General features: G+C 45.5%; 1 protein-coding gene across 3 annotated transcripts in view; it reads right to left on the reverse strand.

The window, feature by feature from the left end:
- The window catches only part of KCTD1 (potassium channel tetramerization domain containing 1), a 233,902-nt gene that overhangs the window by 44,588 nt on the left and 165,949 nt on the right, over positions 1 to 23,365 (reverse strand). For all 3 annotated transcript variants that reach the window (XM_030213693.1, XM_030213690.1, XM_030213684.1), the window contains exon 3: positions 647 to 791. In XM_030213693.1, the coding sequence (XP_030069553.1) occupies positions 647 to 791 (145 nt within the window). The remainder of the gene's footprint in view (positions 1 to 646; positions 792 to 23,365) is intronic.

A 23,365-nucleotide genomic window follows, 5' to 3' on the forward strand; every position in this document is an offset into this window, starting at 1 on the left:
GTCATCCTTAACATATAGTGCCACACTTCCATCAATTTGATCTGCCCTGTCCTGTTGTTATGTGTACCCCAGAATCAGTGCCCCCCTTAAAATTTTCTTCTATCAGATATATAGGTATCAACCTTTAGTGCTACATATGACTATCTCTGGGAAAAGGTGACTAAAGTCACAGAAATTGAGATTTTAATGAATTATGTTAGAGTAAACAATTTGTAATATAACAGTCCATGCCCCATCTTTCTACATGAAAAAGTAAAAAAGTTAGAGAGGTTCAAACATGCTGCTTTTTCATATGGCTCATGGACCCATGACATAAAAAATTGGCCACTCAACATTTTTCATCTGCTATTTTAGTCACCTTTTCCCTGAAATGGTCACATACATTCTAATTCTCATCTTATTTTCTAGACTTCTAGCATTTACCTACATTTTAAAGTATGTTTTCTATATGTAGTCACAAACTGCTTATCAATAGATGGTTGAAGGAATTGGGAATCATTCATCTATGTGTACTTCTTATTTAAGTTAATCTGTGCTATTAAGACGTCATCATATCCTCTCTACTGGAGTCACAGTGCTTCACAACAGACCCTCAGCTCCATTCAAAGTACTGTTCTGAATTCTTGCAACTTGATGGAAATCTTACCTTGAAATCATCTGGAATGAGCAGCTTTGAAGTTCGTAGGAAGTTTAGGATATATCGAAACATCTGCCCATCTCTATCAATAAAATAATGCTGCTTGAGACTATCCAAAACAATAGGTTCAGTGCCATCAAAAAGTCTTCCAATCCTGATAAAAGACAGAAACGAAATATCAATTTAGAGGTTGTTACTAATACATATATTTACCCCCCCCCCCCCCCCATTTACAAAGTCGTGCAGCAATGTGCTGTGTCGGCATTACCGCACCGACAGCTGCTAGCGTGGCTTTGTAAACAGGGGGGTTAGTGATTAAATTTAGTGACACGCTAAAGGCGCATGAAACAGCAGCACGAAGTACATCTTTTAACTGTATTCAAATTAGTATTTCATGGACTAGATTTTGGCAATATACACCTGCCCTGTTCACTTTAAACTTTCCTGGTAAGGCACCTAGATAATTAATACTGACATGCCAACTCAAACAAAAACAGTGCAGTGCACTGCAATGAGACAGTGATCAGAAACTGTATCCACCTATCAAAGAACGGACAAGTGTTTTCCAAAGTAGACTTGCTAACCTACTGAGGAGGGCTTTAAATTAAATTGCTGGGATGGGTGAACATAGCCCCCAGGGAAGTACAAAAGTAAATACCTCTACAGCAGTAGTTCTCAACCTTTTTTCAGTTGGGACTGTGGTAACGTGAACAAGGGCAGGCTCTACACAGCGGGTTAAGGTGAACAAAATAATATTTTATTAAAGGTGTTAGATAGGGGTCCTGTTCTGTACAAGTGTCTCTCCCTGCGGCCTGCTCTTGCAGGGCCACAGCATGCAACATATGTGGCTGTGCTCCGGTGTGGCTCTCCAGAGTTACCAGTACAACTGTTAGCAGTTCACTGAAGCTGGTCTGCGACCACCCTGGTCAAAGATATTAAAACCACCCAGGTCAAAGATATTAAAGTATAAGGTTTTATTTAAGTGTAATGGTTGCAGTTCATACATAGGTGGTGCAGGCATATGCAGTGGGGCTTCACTGCTTCCCTCTGGGCCTTCTTAAACTAGCTGTTCCTGCTCACCTGGTTCTGAAACAGGTGGGAAATCAGGAGACGAAAGGCAAATGTGTCAGATGATTTATGACACAGTTCCACCCCTCCCATGTCACTTCCCCTTTGGGCAGGACTATGGATCTTAAGGTGGTTCTGATACTACAAGATAGTATCCTTAAGAGGAAGTGGAACCTGAAGGATGATGTTCGCATTGTGACACTTCATACATGACCATCATCATGGACCTTTGGTCTGATTCAGTATGGTAGAATTATGTTGTGCATTCATAAAAACCTTATCCCTTCTTCCCCCTCCCCCCCAATGAAAAAAAACAAAAACAAAGTGCAGATCATAACTAAGATATCTTCTCCAAGGAAGTTACCATACCAAAACAAAAATCTGATTCTCATGTCATCTGAGAAAAAGCAACACATCTCTCCACTACCAGGCACATTATGAAATACAAAACCTGAAAAAATCGTAACATACATATAGGAAACCTATTACACAACAGCAGCACAATTCCTATGGTTCAAATACCACAAACTATCTAAGAACAGGCAGCACTACAAATATTACATGGACCCTAGAACACCAATTCACCTACTAAAACAGAACAAGTGGGACTGCTAGTGTTTTACACAAAACTGCATACTGTCCATTTGTCCTTTCTCCACTTTCCTTCTTTGATTACCTCAATAATTCTTCTCTAACATGTTTCCTCTTTCTCCCTTTTCTGTCTGCCCACTTGAATTTCACCCTCTTATTCTTCAGTCCTCCACCTACATTTCACTTACTTATCAACTTTCCATCTCTTCCTCTTACCCTCTAGTTCTCCTGTTTCACTCCTTCCTTGGTCTCCTATTCCATTCTCTTTCACTCACTATCCACTACTACACTTCTACCCTCTGTACTCAACATCCTCCTCTCACTCACTTGCTTGAGAACCACTATAAATGGTTCTACCATGCCAAGCATCAACTCTTCTTCTTCCTTCCTACCACCTTATAGCCCAGCATCTCCTTTTTCTTTCTCCGTCCACACTTGTAACCTAGCATCTCCCCTGTCCTGCACACTCCTTCATCTCCTTCACCCTATGGACCAACTATTCACTCTCCCTTCTTTCTTCCTCTTCAACCCTATAATTCAAAAACTCCCTGTCCTCTCTCTCCCCTTCCCACTTATGATCTAGCAACTCCCTCACCCTTCTCCATTCCCCTTCACCTCTATGGTGCAGCAACTCCATGTCCCCTCCCCCCTTATAGTCTAGCAACTCCCTGTTCCTTCTCTCTCCCTCCCCTCTAAAAAATGGGTACGGCTTCTATATTCAGCAGGGCAGTGGCTCAAAGGGGCAAGCGGCCAAGCCACAGACCAAAAATGAACACCTGTATATGCAGTTTACCACCTATATAGCCCAGGAAGGAGCATGGCATCAGGGTTTGTATAGCTGCATTTACTCCCTCTTTTCCCTCTTGCAGTTCAGCATCTCTTTCTCTCTCTCTCTCCCTCCTCCCATGATCTGCCATCTCCTCCTCTCTCCTAGTCTGGTATCCCTCTTGTCCACTCCTCCCACACAGGTCTGTTATCTCTTCTGTCCCCTTGCCCACTGCAGGTCCAGCATCTTTCTCCCTCTCCCTCCTTCCCATGGGTCCAGTAGCTCTCCACACTAGCTGTAGGTGCAGCATCTCTCCCTATTCCTTCCTTAGCAAACCCTCGTAGCAAGTCTGGCACCTCTCTCTCCTGCATCCTCCCTCAGCACCCCCCCCCCCCCCCATCCATCAAACCCGAGTTCTTTGCTGGCAGCGAGGCCGACCCAGAGCCTTTCCTCTGCCATGTCTTCCCATGTTGCAAGTTGAATCAGAGGAGCGGTAGATGGCAGAGGGAAGGCTCCAGGCTGGCCCAAGTCTATCATTGCTAGCAAAAAAACTCAGGTTTGGCAAACTGGTGGTGGCGGTGGGGGGAGGATGTGCTGAAGGAGATGTACTGGACCCGCGGCAAGGGTTGGCTGAGGAAGGGGGGGGGGGGGGGGGGGGAGAGAGACATGCTACAAACATTTCATTTTTTAAAAAATGCTGTTCTGTTTCAGTGCAGGCCCTGTGATACTTCTCCCAGATGCTTGCTACACACTTGCTGAAAACTGCTGCTCCATAGCAGAGTTCTCAAAACATTTCCAGCCAATTTAAAGGGTTTAAAGGGTACCCACAATGAATATGCATGATACAGATTTGCATATAATGGAGGCAGCGCATACAAATTTATCTTCTGCATATTCATTGTGGGAATCTTGAAAACCAGAGTGGCTAAGTATGTCCTGAGGACAGGGTTGAGGACCCCTCTCTATAGATATGACAAAAAAAACATCTGGAAAATTGTGTATACACTAATGCCCATAGTATGGGAAATAAGGTACCTGTTTTAGAGACTGTGATGGAAGAGACTGACTTTAGTGGTGGTCGTGGCGATGTGGTTCTTGTAGACCCATGTCTAGGATATAGTTATATTATTCAGGAAGGCCAAGGTAGGAAGAAAGGGAGGAGTGATGCTTGATAATAAAATTAAAGCAATAGAACTGTAGGACTTACAGGATAATGAGAAGACACTATGGGTTAATCTGGAAAAAGAAATAGAACATCTATTTGCACAGGTGTGAAATACAGGCCTTCTTCATAGGCAGAAGAATTAAAAAGAGGCTTAATAGAAGACATCCACAATACAGTTATTAAAGGGATGTACTACTAATAGAAATTTCAAAATGTCAGTTGTTGATTGAGACATACATGTTGTGGTGTCATCTAGGAAGGAGATCCTAGATTCTCCACATGGAGACTTGTTCTAGCAGTTGGTAATGGAAACCATACAGGATAGGTACCATACTGGATGCAGTGCTTACCAAAGTTGTGTGTGTGTGGTGTGTGTGTGTGTAATGAGGGTGTGGGGGAAGTTATACTGGGTGATCATGCGTCATCCAGTGATCACCAGATAGTGCAATTCAATATTAACACAACTCCATGGAGAGGGATCATTCAAAAGCAATTTTTTTTTTTCTTCTTAAAAAAAAAACTGTCAAAACGGGGGAATAGCTCAAACAGATCTTAGCTGTATGGAAACATCTGGGGAACAAGAAAAGCAGTGGGCAAAACTGAAAGGAAAGTGATAGGAGTGTACTACCGTCCGCCTGGCCAGGACGAACAGACGGATGCGGAAATGTTAAAGGAAATCAGGGACGCAAACAAACTGGGCAACACAATAATAATGGGGGATTTCAATTACCCGCATATAGACTGGGTTAATGTAACATCTGTACACGCAAGGGACATAAGATTTCTTGATGAAATCAAGGACAGCTTCATGGAACAGCTAGTTCAGGAGCCGACAAGAGAAGGAAAAATACTAGACTTAGTCCTTAGTGGTGCTCATGATCTAGTGCAGGGGGTAACGGTACGAGGGCCGCTTGATAACAGTGATCATAATATGATCGGTTTTGATATTGGCATTGAAGGAAGTGAAACTAGGAAATCAAGTACGCTAGCGTTTAACTATAGAAAAGGTGATTACGACAAAATGAGAAAAATGGTGAAAAAAAGACTGAAAGGAGCAGCTCGCAGAGTAAAAAACTTGCGTCAGGCCTGGATGCTGTTTAAAAACACCATCCTGGAGGTTCAGGACAAATATATTCCACGTATTAGAAAAAAGGGAAAAAAGACTAAACGTCAGCCGGCGTGGCTAAACAGTAAGATAAAGGAAGTCATTAGAGCCAAAAAACAATCCTTCAGAAAGTGGAGAAGAGAACCAACTGAAAGTAACAGGATAGATCATAAGGAATGCCAAGCCAAATGCAAAGCGGAGATAAGGAGGGCAAAAAAGGACTTTGAGAAGAAATTAGCGTTGGAAGCAAAAATACATAGTAAAAATTTTTTTAGATACATTAAAAGCAGGAAACCGGCCAAAGAGTCGGTTGGGCCGCTGGACGAAAATGGTGTTAAAGGGGCGATCAGGGAGGACAAAGCCGTAGCGGAGAAATTAAATGAATTCTTTGCTTCGGTCTTCACCGAGGAGGATTTGGGGGGGGGACACCGGTGCCGGAAAGAATATTTGAAGCGGGGGAGTCGGAGAAACTAAACAAATTCTCTGTAACCTTGGAGGATGTAATGGGTCAGTTCAGCAAGCTGAAGAGTAGTAAATCACGGGGACCTGATGGTATTCATCCCAGAGTATTAATAGAACTAAAAAATGAACTTGCGGAGCTACTGTTAGAAATATGCAATCTGTCCCTAAAATCGAGTGTAGTACCGGAAGACTGGAGGGTAGCCAATGTTACTCCGATTTTTAAGAAGGGTTCCAGAGGAGATCCGGGAAATTATAGACCGGTGAGTCTGACGTCGGTGCCGGGCAAGATGGTGGAGGCTATTATTAAGAATAAAATTGCAGAGCATATACAAAAACATGGACTGATGAGACAAAGTCAGCACGGATTTAGTGAAGGGAAGTCTTGCCTCACCAATCTAATGCATTTTTTTGAGGGGGTAAGCAAACATGTGGACAATGGGGAGCCGGTTGATATTGTATATCTGGATTTTCAGAAGGCGTTTGACAAAGTGCCGCACGAAAGACTCCTGAAGAAATTGCAGAGTCATGGAATCGGAGGTAGGGTATTATTATGGATTAAGAACTGGTTGAAAGATAGGAAGCAGAGAGTAGGATTGCGTGGCCAGTATTCTCAGTGGAGGAGGGTAGTTAGTGGGGTCCCGCAGGGGTCTGTGCTGGGTCCGTTGCTTTTTAATGTATTTATAAATGACCTAGAGATGGGAATAACTAGTGAGGTAATTAAATTCGCCGATGACAAAATTATTCAGGGTCGTCAAGTCGCAGGAGGAATGTGAACGATTACAGGAGGACCTTGCGAGACTGGGAGATTGGGCGTGCAAGTGGCAGATGAAGTTCAATGTTGACAAGTGCAAAGTGATGCATGTGGGTAAGAGGAACCCGAATTATAGCTACGTCTTGCAAGGTTCCGCGTTAGGAGTTACGGATCAAGAAAGGGATCTGGGTGTCGTCGTCGATGATACGCTGAAACCTTCTGCTCAGTGTGCTGCTGCGGCTAGGAAAGCGAATAGAATGTTGGGTGTTATTAGGAAGGGTATGGAGTCCAGGTGTGCGGATGTTATAATGCCGTTGTATCGCTCCATGGTGCGACCGCACCTGGAGTATTGTGTTCAGTACTGGTCTCCGTATCTCAAAAAAGATATAGTAGAATTGGAAAAGGTACAGCGAAGGGCGACGAAAATGATAGTGGGGATGGGACGACTTTCCTATGAAGAGAGGCTGAGAAGGCTAGGGCTTTTTAGCTTGGAGAAGAGACGGCTGAGGGGAGATATGATAGAAGTGTATAAAATAATGAGTGGAATGGATCGGGTGGATGTGAAGCGACTGTTCACGCTATCCAAAAATACTAGGACTAGAGGGCATGAGTTGAAGCTACAGTGTGGTAAATTTAAAACGAATCGGAGAAAATTTTTCTTCACCCAACGTGTAATTAGACTCTGGAATTCGTTGCCGGAGAACGTGGTACGGGCGGTTAGCTTGACGGAGTTTAAAAAGGGGTTAGATAGATTCCTAAAGGACAAGTCCATAGACCGCTATTAAATGGACTTGGAAAAATTCCGCATTTTTAGGTATAACTTGTCTGGAATGTTTTTACGTTTGGGGAGCGTGCCAGGTGCCCTTGACCTGGATTGGCCACTGTCGGTGACAGGATGCTGGGCTAGATGGACCTTTGGTCTTTCCCAGTATGGCACTACTTATGTACTTATGTAGAAGATGAATTCAGAGACTTGTGGGTTGTGTCGGTCTACCAGCAGGTAGAGATAGAGAACACTGAATTGAACTGTGCCCTATAGGACGTAATGCTCCTTGGCCAGTCAGTATATTTCATAACAAAACAGAAGGAAAATCAATAGGAAACATAGTCCCTTCCTCACAGAAAACCACATGGCATCCTACAACAGCAAACAAGAGAAAAACTGTAAGAAAAAAAACCACACTCTCCGAAGATACCCAAAGAATGAGAGAAGAAACCTCTTCAGGAAAGCCAGTAAGGCTACCAGAATCATACAGCAAAGGGCGGGACTCTGAATTCATCTGCTGCAACTAAAGGAAAGGAAATTATCAGGTAAGGGAAAGGGAAATGGGACTTGATATACCGCCTTTCTGAGGTTTTTGCAACTACATTCAAAGCGGCTTACATATATTCAGGTACTTATTTTGTACCAGGGGCAATGGAGGGTTAAGTGACTTGCCCAGAGTCACAAGGAGCTGCAATGGGAATCGAACTCAGTTCCCCAGGATCAAAGTCCACTGCACTAACCACTAGGCTACTCCTCCATATAATTTTTCGTTCCTTAGCGTCACAGCAGATGAATCCAGAGACTTGTGGGATGTAGCAAAGCAGATCCTAAATTGGGTGGGAAGACAAAACCCCCACTGCAAGAACTGAAGCCCAAAAAGATGCTTCATCTCAAGCTGTCACATTCAAACGATAGCGCTGGAGAAAGGTGTGAACCGACAACATCGCTGCTCAAAACATTTCCTCAACAGCGATCACCTGAGCCTCTACCCAGGAAGTAGCCAGAGCCACGCAGAGAGTGTGCACAAATGCACCGGCGGAAAACCAGCCAGGACAAATGCGGAAGAAATGGCCTCCATAATCCAATGCGCAATAGTGGCTTTAGAGGCTGCATCACCTCTCCGAGCGCCAGAAGTCATTAGTTACTGACAAATACAGTAAAAGTGCCCACTTAATATCAAGGAAGCACAATTGCTGAAAATATGACAGATACACGTCCACGTGAAAGGACAGTAGAAACAAGGGATGATTAATATTAAAGGCCGAGAACCCCTTAGGCAGAAATGAAGGAACCATGTGAACTGTGACCCCCATCTCCAAAAAAGAGAGAAAGTGATCACAGCAAGACAGGGTCTGCAGCTTGGACATGTGGCACACCAACAAAATAGCCACTTGAAACACTATCTTGAGGGTGAGATCCTTAAGAGTGGCCTTCCATTGAAGAGACCGAACCACCAGATTCAGATTCCAATCTGGACACGGGTGCACCAGTGGAGGTTGAAGACGAATCACTCCCTTGAGGAAATGTACCACATCCAGACGTGAGGTGATGGAGGAATGAGAAACTCTGATCCCTGTAGCACACGCAAGGGCTGTGACTCATACCCGAAGAGAGTTGACCACCAATCCTTTCTGTATCCCGTCCTGCAAAAAAGCCTAAAATCAGCGGTATGGAAGCCTGAAATGGAGAGATAGACCATTCCGCACACAAGGACTCAAACACGCCAAAACCCATGAATACACCACAGAGGTAAAACAATTCTTTGCATAGAGTAAAGTAGCAATGACCGAATCAGAGTACCCCTTTTTCTTCAACTTCAACTGTTCAAGAGCCAGGCCATAAGATCAAAGGAGGAGGGATCGGCCCCTGGCAAACAAGGTCGGAAGTGAGAGGAAGGCGAAACAGCTCGCCCACCACTAGCTGGCGCAACGAGAATCACACGGCCCCAATGAAACCAAATCCAAAGAAGCGCCATGCCGATCATGGGTAATGGAGGAAAGACATACAGAGGGTCAAGCCTTTGGCCACGGCTGAAGCAGAGTGTCGAGACCTTCGGAGCTGTGCTCCCTTCTTCTGCTGAAAAACTGGGAAACTTTGCAATTGCAGCTGGTTGCCATTAGATCCATCCACAGAGCCCCCTCATTGTTTGACAGCTAGTTGAAAGGCTGAGTCAGAAAACTCCAACTCCCCCGGATCCAAGGTGGTCCGGCTCAGTAAATCTGCCTGAATGTTGGACGTCCTTGTGACATGAGCTGCAGAAATCTGCAGCAGATGAGCCTACGCTCACACAAGAAGTCCATCTGCCTCCTCCGTCAAAGTGGGGCTGCAGGAGCCGCCTTGCCTGTTGAATAAGCCACATACTGTTGGACAGAACGTGCACTGATGTGCCCTCCACCATCGACCGGAAGACCAGCAGAGCCAGACGGACCAACTGGAGCTCCAACCTGCTGACGAACCATTGGGCCTCCATCTTGGACCAGAGATCTTGTGTGTACCAAGAACGACAATGCGCCCCCCCCCCCCCCCCAATCCTGACATCGGTGATTACCACTGTCCAATCAGGAGCTGCTAGAGAAGCGCTGCGCAGCAGATTGGTGTCTCAAACCCATCAGGCCATACTGATTAGACGAGCCTCGGGTTGCCAAATGAGATGCTGCTCGTAATCCTTGGACACCACAGACCAATAGCCCAGGAGGAACTGATGCAGAGGTTGCATGTGAGCCTGAGCGCAAGGGACCACCTCCAGTGATGTCGCCATGGACCCCAATCCCAGACATGGGGCGCTGTCTACTGCTTCAACAACTAAATATAGGTGTTACTTGCTCAGTAGTTTGCTTCTTTTCTACTTTGTCCCTCGTTGCTGACATTGCCTGTACCTGGATTACTCTCTTGACCTGCTGCCTGCCTACTGACATTGCCTGTACCTGGATTACTCTCTTGACCTGCTGCCTGCCTACTGACTTTGCCTGTATCTGGATTACTCTCTTGACCTGCTGCCTGCCTACTGACATTGCCTGTACCTGGATTACTCTCTTGACCTGCTGCCTGCCTACTGACTTTGCCTGTACCTGGATTACTCTCTTGACCTGCTGCCTGCCTACTGACTTTGCCTGTACCTGGATTACTCTCTTGACATGCTGCCTGCCTGATGACTCTGCCTGCACCTGGATTACTCTTGACCTGCTGCTTGCCTATTGACTTTACCTGTGCCTGTATTACTCTCTTGCCTGTTTGCCTATTGACATTGCCTGTTCCTAGATTACTCCCCTGCCTGCCTATTGACTTTGCCTGTACCTGGATCACTCTCTTGCCTGCTGCCCGCCTGGCCGATACGTTCACCAACCCGCCTTCCATCTCCGTCTCGTAAGTACTGCAGGCCGCCCGCACCTAGGGGCTCAACCTCTGGGGAATGGCGGTCAGTGCAGGTGAAACCCGGGGTTGTCCAGCCGCCAAGCAGAACCTGGTCCGAGTACCGGGCTCAGCAGTGCTCTACTTGGTACAAGAACTCACAAGTCTGACAATCCAGAGGGAAGGATATTGAAGGAGTTTGTGGCTGGGCACTGGGGGAGGTGCTCATAAGGAGGTGGAAGGATGAAGGGTGTATAGACTGGGATTAACACATATTGGTTTTATGTTGGATGCGGTGAGTTGGAGGGGCCCAGGTTGGGTAGTAGTTAAGCTTTTTGTTTCATTTCTTGTTAATGGGTGATTTTAAGATAGTATCCCAGAATGTCAAAGAGTTTAATCTGCCTTATAAGAGGCATTGTCTTTTTAAAGAACTGTCCAGGACTTCTGCCTTTGTTTTTTTTTGCAAGAGACACATTTATTGAAGCATCACCATATCCTTAATAACAGGCAGTATCTGCTGCAATTTTTTGCCTCTCACCCTTTTGCTAAAAAGCAGGGGGTGGGTATATTGATCTCTAGCTCCCTTAACCCATCATTAAGCACATACTACCCAATCCAAATGGCAGCTCTCTGGCTCTTCAAATTGAGCTTCAGGGGGTCCTTTATAATTTGGTTTCCACATATGCCCCTAATGACACCCAGAGGGTTTTTATTTTTTCAACCTGGACTTAGAGCAGTCTCTTCTTCAGTGACCCAATGGTTTATGGGGGATGATTTTAATGTGAAGCTGTACTTCAATTCCACGGTGCAGCTGATATATAAGCAGGCTGATAGGCAAGCATTATATGACTTGCTGTCACATATGGGGCTTGTGGATGCTTGGAGGCATTTTCATGGCACAAGTAAACAATTTACCTATTATTCTGCTTCTTATGCCTCTTCGTCCTGTATTATTTTTTTTCTTGACAAGGGATTTCTTTCAAATGTAGAAAGGGTGGAAATTGATAAGTGGTCTCACCATGCCCCAATCTGGGTTAAATATAAGGGAACTCCGCTTCGGAGATGTCTTTCGGTACTCTGAGATAAAACAGCTTCTAACAAACGCCTTAAGGCTATCATGTGGACTGGCAAGTTAAAAAAATGAATGTGAGAGAAAACTACTACTACTACTACTCAACATTTCTAGAGCGCTACTAGGGTTACGCAGCGCTGTACAATTTAACAAAGAGAGACAGTCCCTGCTCAAAGAGCTTACAATCCAATAGACAAGTGAACAATCGGTCCGGTCCGATAGGGGCAGTCAAATTGGGGCAGTCTGGATTCATTGAACGGTAAGGGTTAGGTGCCGAACGCAGCATTGAAGAGGTGGGCTTTAAGCAAAGACTTGAAGACGGGCAGGGAGGGGGCTTGGCGTAAGGGTTCAGGAAGGTTGTTCCAAGCATAGGGTGAAGCGAGGCAGAATGAGCGGAGCCTGGAGTTGGCGGTGGTGGAGAAGGGTACTGAGAGGAGGGATTTATCCTGTGAACGGAGGTTACGGGCGGGAACGTAAGGGGAGATGAGGGTAGAAAGATAAACATCTTCCGCAACGTCTCTCTCAGAGCGTGTGTGTGTTCAGACGCTGACTGGCCTTGAGGCATCAGATCCATGATGTGCACAAGTCTTTAAAAGCTTTCTGGGCCGAGGAGGTGCTGTTTCATATGAACAATGTGAAGAAAATCTATTTTGAGGAGGGTAACAAGGCTAGTAAATTGTTTGCCTCTCAAATGAAGCAGCAGCAGGTAGTGTCCCTTTGGGAGGGAGTACTCTAAACTGGAAGATTTGAGGGCTTATTTTTTTTGTGTTTTTTATTGTGCTCTCTGTTCTTCTGAGATGCAGGCTACTCCTCTTGATATGCAGCGCTATCTAGCAGGGGATAGATTTCTTGGATCAGGATTTTGAGGTTGCGGAGTTGAATTTCGCTATTAGGTCACTGAAACCAGGTAAATCACCAGGGCTGTATGGCCTTACAACATTTTATAAAATGTTCAGGGGTCTTTCGGCTCCACTGCTTGCCCAAGTTTTTAATGGGGTTCTTGGGGGGGGGGGGGTACCCTTTGTCTGCTTCTATGTTGGAGGCTATCATCACTAAACATGGAAAGGACGCTAAACAGTGTGGCTCTTACAGGCTGATTTCTCTCCTCAACTTGGATGTTAAACTGCTGGTTAGTGTTCTTGTGAAGTGTTTAAATGCTCATATTTCAGATCTTATTCATGCAGATCAATGTACATAAGTATATAAGTATTGCCATACTGGGACAGACCGAAGGTCAAATCCAGCATCCTGTTTCCAACAGTGGCCAATCCAGGTTACAAGTGCCTGGCAAGATCCCAAAATAGTACAATACATTTTATGCTGCTTATCCTAGAAATAAGTAGAGGATTTTCCACAAGTCCATTTTAATAATGGCTTATGGACTTTTCTTTGAGGAAGCTATCCAAACCTTTTTTATACCCCGCTAAGCTTCTGCTTTTACTACATTCTCTGGAAACGAATTCCAGAGTTTAATTACACACTGAGTGGAGAAATATTTTCTCGGATTCATTTTAAAATTTACTACTTTCTAGCTTCATTGTGTGCCCCCTAGTCCTAGTACGTTTGGAAAGAGTAAACAAGCGATTCATGTCTACCCGTTCCACTCCATTCATTATTTTATAGACGTCTATCATATCTTCCCTCAGCCGTCTTTTCTCCAAGCTGAAGAGTCCCAGCCACTTTAGTCTTTCCTTATAGGGAAGTCATCCCAAACCCTTTATCATTTTTGTCACCCTTCTTTGTACCTTTTCTAATTCCACTATATCTGTCCTGAGATGTGGTGACCAGAACTGCACACAATATTTGAGGTGCGGTTGCACCATGGAGTGATACAAAGGCATTATAACGTCCTCATTTTTGTTTTCCATTCCTTTCCTAATACCACCTAACTTTTTTGGGCTCTTCTGGAGGTGCCTGGGTGGTGGAGCATTCAGAATCCTATCATACAAGATTCTTTGGCCCTCCGAGTCCAATGGTTTTGAACATTACTCAGGGATAGATGGGTTCCCTGGTGTGCCCCACTTTCTGACCTGGCTTCCCTTATTGCGAGATGGCATAAGCATGCTTTTCAGGATTGGGAGAGGAAGGGGCTGATGCATCTTGGTCAGGTGTCACAGGAGGGTGGCTTTCTCTCGCTCTGTTTTAAAAATTAAATTTATTTTTTTTTTTTTACAGTTGCAGCATACTTTTCATTTGGATAGTAAAGACTTTTTCATGTATCTGCAGCTTAGGCACCTGCTTTGTAGTGAACCATATTGGGTGGGTGGGTGTGTGTGTGGGGGGGGGGGGGGGTTCGACATCCATTCACTCTGTTTGAGGATTTTTTTTTTTGTCAAGGGTTTGTGCCAACCCAAGGTGATCTCCTCTCTTTATAATTTTTGTCTCAGTCTGGCCCTCAACAGCCACCTTGTTATATCAGACAGTAGGAGATTGACCTTGGAACATGCTTAAACTCACAGGAGTGGGAGAATGCTTACCAAAATATGGCCCACATTTCTATTTCAGCTAATTTGATGGAAAAGGTGGGGTGAAATTACATTATAGATGGTATAGGGCTCCCACGCCTATTGCTCAATTTATTGCTACTCAAACGGGGGTAATATTGGCAGGGTTGTGGATGCCTGGTACTTACTTCCACATTTGGTGGGTTTGCCCTCTTATTGGGCCTTTTTTGGATTGGTTTGGAAGGGAGTTTTTCCCAAAATGCTTTCTGCTCGCATTATCAGCGGATCCTACTCTGTTTTTGTTGCATGTGGTACCTGGTTCTCTCTCCTCAGATGTAATGATGGTACTCCTACCCTGTCTAGCAGTTCTTCGTCAGGAGGTGGGGAAAAGTTGGAGAATTACAAGTGATTCCAAAGATGACACAGCTTTGAAGTGCGTTGTGGAATGTCTACTTCAGAAAGCTGATGGCGCAATGGCAAGGCCATTTGGCTGCTTTCCAGCGGGTTTGGGCACCCTTTCTCACTTGGTGTCAAAGTATGAGTTCATAAACTACTGCCCAGAGGGGCTCTGGGCTGCACTATACTGGACTTGACCACCGTTACCTATTAATGTTTTCTTCTATTATTTTCATACCCTCTGTAAATATTTTGCTTTTACTGTGGTGTTGAGGGGTGGGGTAGTTTTGGTTTTTGTCAAGTGTATTGCTGGATCTTAGTATTAGAAGTACTGTTTTGTTGCTTGACTTGAAAAATAAAACACAAAGTTAAAAAAAACCCCTCACAATTATTGTTTTGTGCTCAAAGACTGTAGGTCTATATGATGTTACCAGATCTATTCGGGATACGAGGAAGGAGTTCCTACTCATGAGATAAGAAACTAGATCTTTAGGGGCTTCATTTCTGTTAGCATTTTCATTTCCATGTAAAAGGTGTGAGCAAAATCCAAAAATAATAAAAAATGTATGCTGCATTATTTAGGTGTGAAGTAGGCTTGCTTTGCACCTGATCTTTTTTGGACTTGAAGTACCCTGATTGTGGATGGCCAGATTCAGCTTCAGAAGTTGCCCCATGGCCTACACGGTTATTTAAACATCTTTCAAATCAACTTACTCCTCATCTCCTTCCTCTTAGTAGTTCTTCTTTCACTACAGGCACTGTACCCTCCTTGTGGAAGCATGCACTTGTCCATCCTCTCTTCAAAAAAACCCCATCTTGACTCTTCTCGTCCTACAAGTTTCCACCCCGTTTCCAATTTCCCATTTATGTCTAAGCTTCCTGAAAAACTAGGTTCTCCAACTTGTCCAACATGTTGAGAAATGTAATGTCGTTCATTAGTACCAATCTGGCTTTCGCCATAATTGTAGTACAGAGACCTTTCTTGCCCCTCACAACTTCATCCACATTTCTCTTGACCAATGTTGCCCCATGATCCATATGTCCTTTGACCTATCCTCAGCATTCAACCTTGTTGATCATTCTCTCCTTCTTCACCATCTCCCATCAATTGGCATCAATGACAAAGTTCTCATTTGGTTTTCAAGTTATCTTAATAACCGCTAATAACAACTATCTTTTGGCGGATACTCCGTTCTGTAGATAAATCTCTCTTATCTGTCCCCTTCTCCTCTACTGCTAATTCCAGGTTCCGTCCCTTTTATCTTGCTGCACCTCTCGCCTTATTCCTTTACCCTTATTGTTCTGTTTACCTGTCTTATCTAGATTGTAAGCTCTTTGAGCAGGGACTGTCTTTTTGTGTATGGTGTACAGCGCTGCGCATGCCTTGTAGCGCTATAGAAATGATAAGTAGTAGTAGTAGTAAGTTGGAGAAGAAGGCAAGAGTTGGGCAGACTTCTACAGTATGTGCCCTGATTGTGGCTGAATAGATTTGGATGGGCTGGAGTGGAGCTTTTTTAGGGGCTTCAATGACAATTTCAGAAGTTTTAGAACAAGGATAGTGCCAGGCAGACTTCTACACTCTATGCCCCGAAAACGGCAGGAACAAATTAAGATTGGGTGTGTATATGGAGTATCACATCATACCTTATGTAATGGGTTTGTCTTGTTGGGCAGACTGGAAGGACCATACAGGTCTTTATCTGCCTTCATCTACTATGTTATCCAAAAGTGGAAGTTCATCATAGATGGTTGATTGTAATATTTTTTAAGTTATTAGGCTGAGCCTTTGCTTTCCTTTTTTTTTTTCTTCTTTCTTTGAAGAGCATCTTATCTAATTGACCACTCTCCTTGTTTTTTTTTTTTTCTTCTTTTAGGGGTCTAAAGAAGGGTAAATATTATTAATAGTTCTGTTTTTCCTCTTTTCTCTTTCTTGTTACTTTTTTCCTTGATGATATTGCCCTGTGTTACTTTCAACACGTGTGTTTATTAAAGTTGCAAATTAATAAATTTAAAAAAATATTCTGATCTGTGAATAATCATTGAAAGCATCAGCATCTGTAGTCGGAGAATAAGACAGAAAATAAAAAATCCTGGCTAGTTGCAAATGAAGGCTCATCTCATCAAAACAAGAAGTGCCATCTTTTTTTTCAGATGTGGTGACCAGAACTGCGCACAGTACTCAAGGTATGATTGCACCATCAGATGCCAGCTCTGGTTCAGACTGAGCTGAAGTCCAAAAGTCAATGAGGGAGCTCTCAGGTTATAAAGGTGGTGACAACCATGATGGCCACAGAGGCAGCAGCATATATGGTAAATCTCAAACTATCATTCATACTATTTCCATTCTGTGCTATTCAGCCTGAAATGAAAGGGCCAGTTATTGAAGCAAGTGATTTCCTCCCTCCCGTGAAAACACTTGGCCCCAAAAGGCAATCCCTCAGACACCTCCCTCTGCAGCAGCAGACAAATTGCTCACAGTCTTTCCCCTACTTTCCTTTGTTTTACTCCACTGCCCAATAAGCCTTCCACCACACTGTTCTTCCAAGGACTGCAAGTACGAATGTATATGGGAAGACAGCATAACATTCTGATAATCCTTTCTCCAAAAAGAGTATAAACCCCAAGCATTTCTCCCCAGGGGCACTGAGAAAATGAGACTTGGTACTCAGTAGGAGATTTTCTCCTTTCATGTGGTGAGAAAGATCTGATGGAAGTTCCATGGACTCCATCTTCAAGCGATCCTCTGTCTCCTTAGATGCCCAGGAGCAGACAGTCTGACTCAGTCTCAGGGTAGTAGTCCTCCCTCTGTGGCTTTGAACTACTGGCTCAGGATGAGAGGGCTAAGGCACAGTGCAGGACCTGGACCTCGAGAAGCCCCCCCCCCCCCCCAAGGGGCCGAACACCGACATCTCAGCTGGTAACAATCCCAACACCCCTTCAGGTATCGGTGATAATGTGTGGCCAAAAGTGAGAGCATGGGCCTCCAGTATGGGCTGAAAAGACATCAGGTCTGACACCGACACCCTTACTACCATGGCATCATGTCGATTAAGAAGTTGCCCCAGCTTCCCCTAGAGCATAGACCAGATTTGCTCCTTGGTAACAGGCACCAGCAAAGGCGGGGATTCAGTCAAGGTGGTCAAGTCCACAAAAAGTATCAGGACCAAATTAGAAAATTGGTCCTGCCCCATTGGAGGGTGGCATGCTGGTGCTGATTCCCTGGCCCAGTGGATGGTGGCATGCTGGCACCGATTCCGGTGTCGATGCTTCTTAGCCTCTCTAACCATTGCACCTTAACAGTGTCCCTCGGCACCGATGAGGACAATGTCAAATCTGTGCAAGTGCTCAGTACTATATCAAGGATACTTGGCTTCAATGGGCACTGCCAACGCTTGATGTCAAGGTAGGCAGAGACCTCCTCAATGTGAATGCACAGACCCTGGGCATGCTTCCCCTGGCAATGTGCACCCCAGCCCTTCAGGCTGGCATCTGTCACCACTAGGCACCAATCTGGGAGCACCAGCGGCATTCCCCGCCACAACATGCTGTCCGAGAGCCACCACTCCATACTGAGGCGGGCCGCAGGGAGCCAAGAAAGCCTGCACTGATAAATCCTGAGATACTGGAGACCATCGTTGAAGTAGAGAATACTGTAGAGGTCTCAGGTGCGCTCTCGCCCATGGCACCACTTCCAAGGTGGCCGTCATCGATCCCAACAGCTGGACAATGTCCCAAGCTCACGGGCGGGCCATCCTCAGGAGCAGACGGACCTGATTCTGAAGCTTGCACCGCCTTTGCTCGGGAAGAAACACACAGCCCGAGGCCATGTCGAACCTGGCCCCCAAATATTCTAGCAATTGCGAGGGGGTCAGGTAACCTTTGGCCATATTGAAGACCCAGCCCAGAGATTGAAGGACTGAAACCACTCTGGCTGTAGCTAGATGACTCTCTTTTTCTGAGTCTGTTCTGATGAGCCAGTCGTCTAGGTATGGGTGAACCCAGATACCCTCTCGCCTGAGAAAGGCAGCTACTACCATCATTACCTTGGAGAAGGTTTGGGGAGCTGTGGCGAGGCCAAAAGGCAAGGCCCGAAACTGGAAATGTTTTCCCAACACCGCAAACCGCAGAAACTTCTGGTGCGAGGGCCAAATTTGTATGTGCAAGTAAGCTTCTTTCAGGTCCAGAGACGTGAGAAACTCTCCTGGCTGTACCACCGCAATGACGGAGCGCAGGGTTTCCATGTGAAAATGCCTCACTCTTAAGGACTTCTTTAGCTCTTTTAAGTCCAGGATCGGGCGAAAAGACCCGCCTTTTCGTGGCACCACAAAGTAAATGGAGTAGTGGCCTAAACCTTGTTTGGCGGGAGGCACCGGGGTCACAGCCCCTATCTGGCACAGACTGTGCAAAGTCTCCTCTACCACCACCCGTTTGGCGGCAGAACCGCATCGGGACTCCACAAACACGTCTCTCACCGGGGCATCGAATTCTATTCGGTATCCGTCTCTGATCAGGTCCAAGACCCACTGATCTGCGGAGATTTTGGCCCACTCCTCGAAAAAGAGGGAAAGTCTTCCTCCGATGACAGGAAACGAGGAGGGGGCCGGCGCACCATCATTGAGAGGGTCGCCCCTGAACTCCAGGCCTTGAACCAGCAGCTGCGGAACGTTTGTCCGAGCAAAAGGAGTTTCTCTGCTGAAAGCGGGCACGCGAAGTGAACCCAGCAGCCCGCCCCGGGCGGTACCTTCTAGCTTCACGGAAGCGAGGTCTGTACGAGGAGTGGACCGCCTGACCCTTAGAGGAAGGCTTCGGCCTACCTTCGGGCAAGCGCTGAGGTTTGGAATCCCCCAGGCCTTTAACAATGTTTTCCAGCTCCTCACCAAACAGGAGAAGGCCTTGAAAAGGCAACTTCACCAACCTTTGCTTAGAGGCTATGTCCGCCGTCCAATGTCGTAGCCAAAGAGTGCGGCGAGCCGCCACTGCTACAGCCATTTGTTTAGCCGAAGCTCTGACCATATCATAAAGGGCGTCAGCCAAAAAGGACAAGGCCGACTCCATCCGCGGAGCCACTACAGATAAGGTCTCCGCTTCATCACCGGGCTGTTCCTTTGCCTGCTGTAACCAAGCTAGGCAGGCTCTACCAGCATAACAACTGCATGCAGACGCCCGAACAGTGAGACCTGCAAAATCGAAGAACCGCTTCAGAGCTGAATCAAGCCTGCGGTCTTGAATATCCTTCAAGGCAACACCTCCTTCAACAGGGACGGTAGTTCTCTTTGTCACAGCTGTGACCAGGGCATCCATTTTAGGCATTGCAAAGCGAGCCATATGTTCCTCACTCAGAGGGTATAATTGCCCCATAGCCCTGGCAACCTTCAAAGGTCCCTCGGGGTCAGCCTATTGAGCCGAAATAAGCTCTTGGATGGAGTCATGCAAAGGAAAGGCTCGAGCAGGCTTTCTGGCACTAGCCATCCTTGGATTAACAGAGGAGGCTGTGCCACTCCCAGGATCTTCAATCGAGAGGGCTTGTAAGGCATCTGGAATAAGCGCTGGCAGCTCCTCGCGGTGGAAAATCCTCACCGCAGACGGATCATCAAGCTCCTGTGGCAATTCTGCACCCGACTGGCTCCTCAGCCCAAGAAGTTCTGCCAGACCCCTCAGAATCCTCATAGCCCGACCACCGGGGGAGGGGGGGGGGGGGGCGCCGCCACACTCAGAAGGGAAATTAACCCTTGTGCGTTTTATCAGGAGGATCAGAAACAGGCAAAGCCAACTCCAAAAGGCCAGGATCCACCGGGGGGGAGGGGGGGGGGGGGGGGGGGGAAGCAGGCAGAGGGTCCGAAGATCCCTGTGGAAGAGCTGTTTTAACCATGTACGCCCTAGGCAGCATTAAAACAAAATCAGGGGAGAAAACCGCTCCCTGACCGCCCGGATCCTGCCCAGGGCTATCAGCTCTATTATTAGCCTCACTCAGAGGACCCCCCCTCCCCGGATTCAGGGCTCTCCATCACAACGGAGGCCGCTCCATGTGAAAAATCCAAAATGGCGTCCGCTGCCAGCTCAGAGCGCAAAAGATCGCCGCTCGCCATGCTCGGGCCGGCTCTACCGTCTGTACAGCACGAATTACAGAGCCCCACTGCTGATTTGCGCTTGCCACATTTAGAACAGCGCTTTACAGTCTCCGCAGCCATCGCCGAAAACGGCGGTAAAATCAAAAAATGGCGGTTCGCGCCAAAAACATCCCGATTGCGGGCCCACCCCGGAGGAGTCAGAAAACACTCTTACCTCTCTAGACCGAGTATCACAGCTCCGGTCCTGCAGAAGAATCTCAAGAAACAAACCTCTTTTCCAAGATCGCTGCGCTAAAGCACAACGCGACTAACTATTATTATTTTTTTAAACGCTGTGAGGAAAGCAGAGGCAAAAGAGGTAAATTAAAACACTCCGGAGGCGAACCAATGTGCCTACATCCACTGAGTGGGAAAGGACTGGGAAAAGCAAGCTAATATGTCCACATCCACGAGGGCATGGATAAGGCAGGGAAAGGGCTGACCTATGTGCCTTCAAAGTGAAGCTACAATAGCCTCTAACACCCCGGCTAACAACTGGAAAGCTAGGAGCCACCCCCAGGCAGAATTTTGATGGAGCTCGAAGAAGCTGCAGCCACCCTTACTTGGGGAGATAGAGAATACTGAAGAGGCAGTGGAGCTAGCTGGACAAGAGGCACTGAGAAAAGTTGAGTGCTCTCTATCTCCCCCTGCTGGTTGATGGACACAACCCATATGTAATGGCTTCATCTGCTTGATGACAAGGAAGCTGACGTTAATGGATAGGACATCTCAGTGCCAAAAACACTTTTGCGCTGTTCGACTCTTGATGGATCTCTTGGTCATCTAGTGACAGAGATGAGAAGCGGCAGCATCATGGTCAGGCCGCAAGCATGACAAGCTCCTAGAGTACTGGTTTTCAATATGGTCTTGCCACACTGAGTGCATCGCTTAAAACCACTGGGAGCTTTCTGGGACATGTTGGGGAAGATAGCCAAAGCATCAAATGGTTCGATGATTTTGGGGGCAGTGAACCCCCCAAAAAACAAGAACAAAATATGACTGTGACCGGAGCGCTCGGGCCTAAGAGGGCCAACGAGTGGCGGAAAAAGAAACTTGAAGAACTGAAAATACTAAGGAAAACAAAGAAAAAATGAGTAACACTAGTCCTGCACAGAATTCACAAAAATAGAGCTGCAAAGGCAAAATGCCACAGGTGCAAACCAAGATAGGAGAGCTCTGACAAGCGTCTGTTCAGTACCACAGAAAAAAAGTCCAGCTGGTCCTACATGGTTACAGGGAATGGGAAGGCACACGTGCATGTGCGGTGAGACTCCTAAAAGCTTCTAGAAAAGCCCGGTGCTGGGCTCCATCAGATGATGTCATCCATATGTGTGAAGATGATATTATGTTGTCCTCGGAGAAAAAGTCTTCAACTAAATTCAAAACTGTGCTATTTGTCTTGTGGCTCAGTATGAGCAAAATGGCTTTTCTGAGTTGGGACATCTTGCTCCTCATTCATTGTACTTCAATCTTGATTAAAAAAAAAAAGACCCATCTCATAATGATTTAAATCCCCCCAAAACATTCTGATCTCTTATTACATACAAGATAATTAAGCAATTACTAAAAATGTGCCTGTGCGTTTCAACTCCATGAACAGGGATTGCTTCTTATTTATCTGTATAGAATCACATAAGGCTAACAGTGCTATCAGAACTAGTGCATTCAAAATGGATGCGCATCATGTGAAGCCATATCCAAACCTTCACAAGTCTGCAAGATGCCCCAAGACAAAAGTCTTGCTGATTATAGTTAAGTGTAAACCTTACAATACATGGCATACACCTCTTCTTTAGATTCATTTCACAAATATCTCCCTACCAGATTATGTACAGAAACACAGTGTAAAGTCATAACCCAACATATCCCCTACCATTTTATGACCCAGTTTTAATAAGGATTTTTGCCTTAAGCACAGAAAGGAAGAAAACCTGGCTGAACAATGCCCTTAGTTATAGACAGTTATATTTCTGGCCTCTAGGTACTTATTTAATTTGGTTTAGACACTCTGTGCAAGGTCTACCTCAGACATCTCCCCTAGCAGTTTTTCTATAACCTAATTAATCTAAATGCAGTAATACTTTCTAACATTTTTCTAAACATAATTAAAATTTACTTGATGAACCATTCTCTTTTAGTTCTCTTCTTTTTAATATCTCAGACAATTTCATGTAATCCATCTTTATACTATTTTACATGCATTGCATTTCCTGGTCTCCCTACCCCAATTTTCCTTTGAAAATAGGATAAAGGTTTTGGTCTTTGATGCCTAAAAAAATAATTTGGTGCTTGTCTTCACTTCTCAACCAATCTGAAAAACATTTTTATAAACACAGGATTCACACTATAACAAATTTCTAAATAACTTACTTTTAATAAACACAGCAGCACTTAATTTCCTACCGTGCAAACAACCTACTAACAGCAACAAACAGAATAAAAGATACCAAAACTAAGAAAATGGAACCCTTGCCTAACAGAAGGATTTTTCAACTTTTTTCAGTAGATGCCTGAACTTTAATTTCTCTGTAAGCAGAGTTTCATTGGAAAACAATTCTAAAGTGCTAAGACCACTGCAAGAGAAGATTCAAGAATACACTATGCTAACACAAGGACGACAGCTTTTTCAATCGCAGGTCCACTCTTATGGAACTACTTGCCCAGATATTTACATTTATGTGCGAACT

The sequence above is a fragment of the Microcaecilia unicolor genome, chromosome 1 (assembly GCF_901765095.1).
Source record: "Microcaecilia unicolor chromosome 1, aMicUni1.1, whole genome shotgun sequence".
Classification (NCBI taxonomy): domain Eukaryota; kingdom Metazoa; phylum Chordata; class Amphibia; order Gymnophiona; family Siphonopidae; genus Microcaecilia; species Microcaecilia unicolor.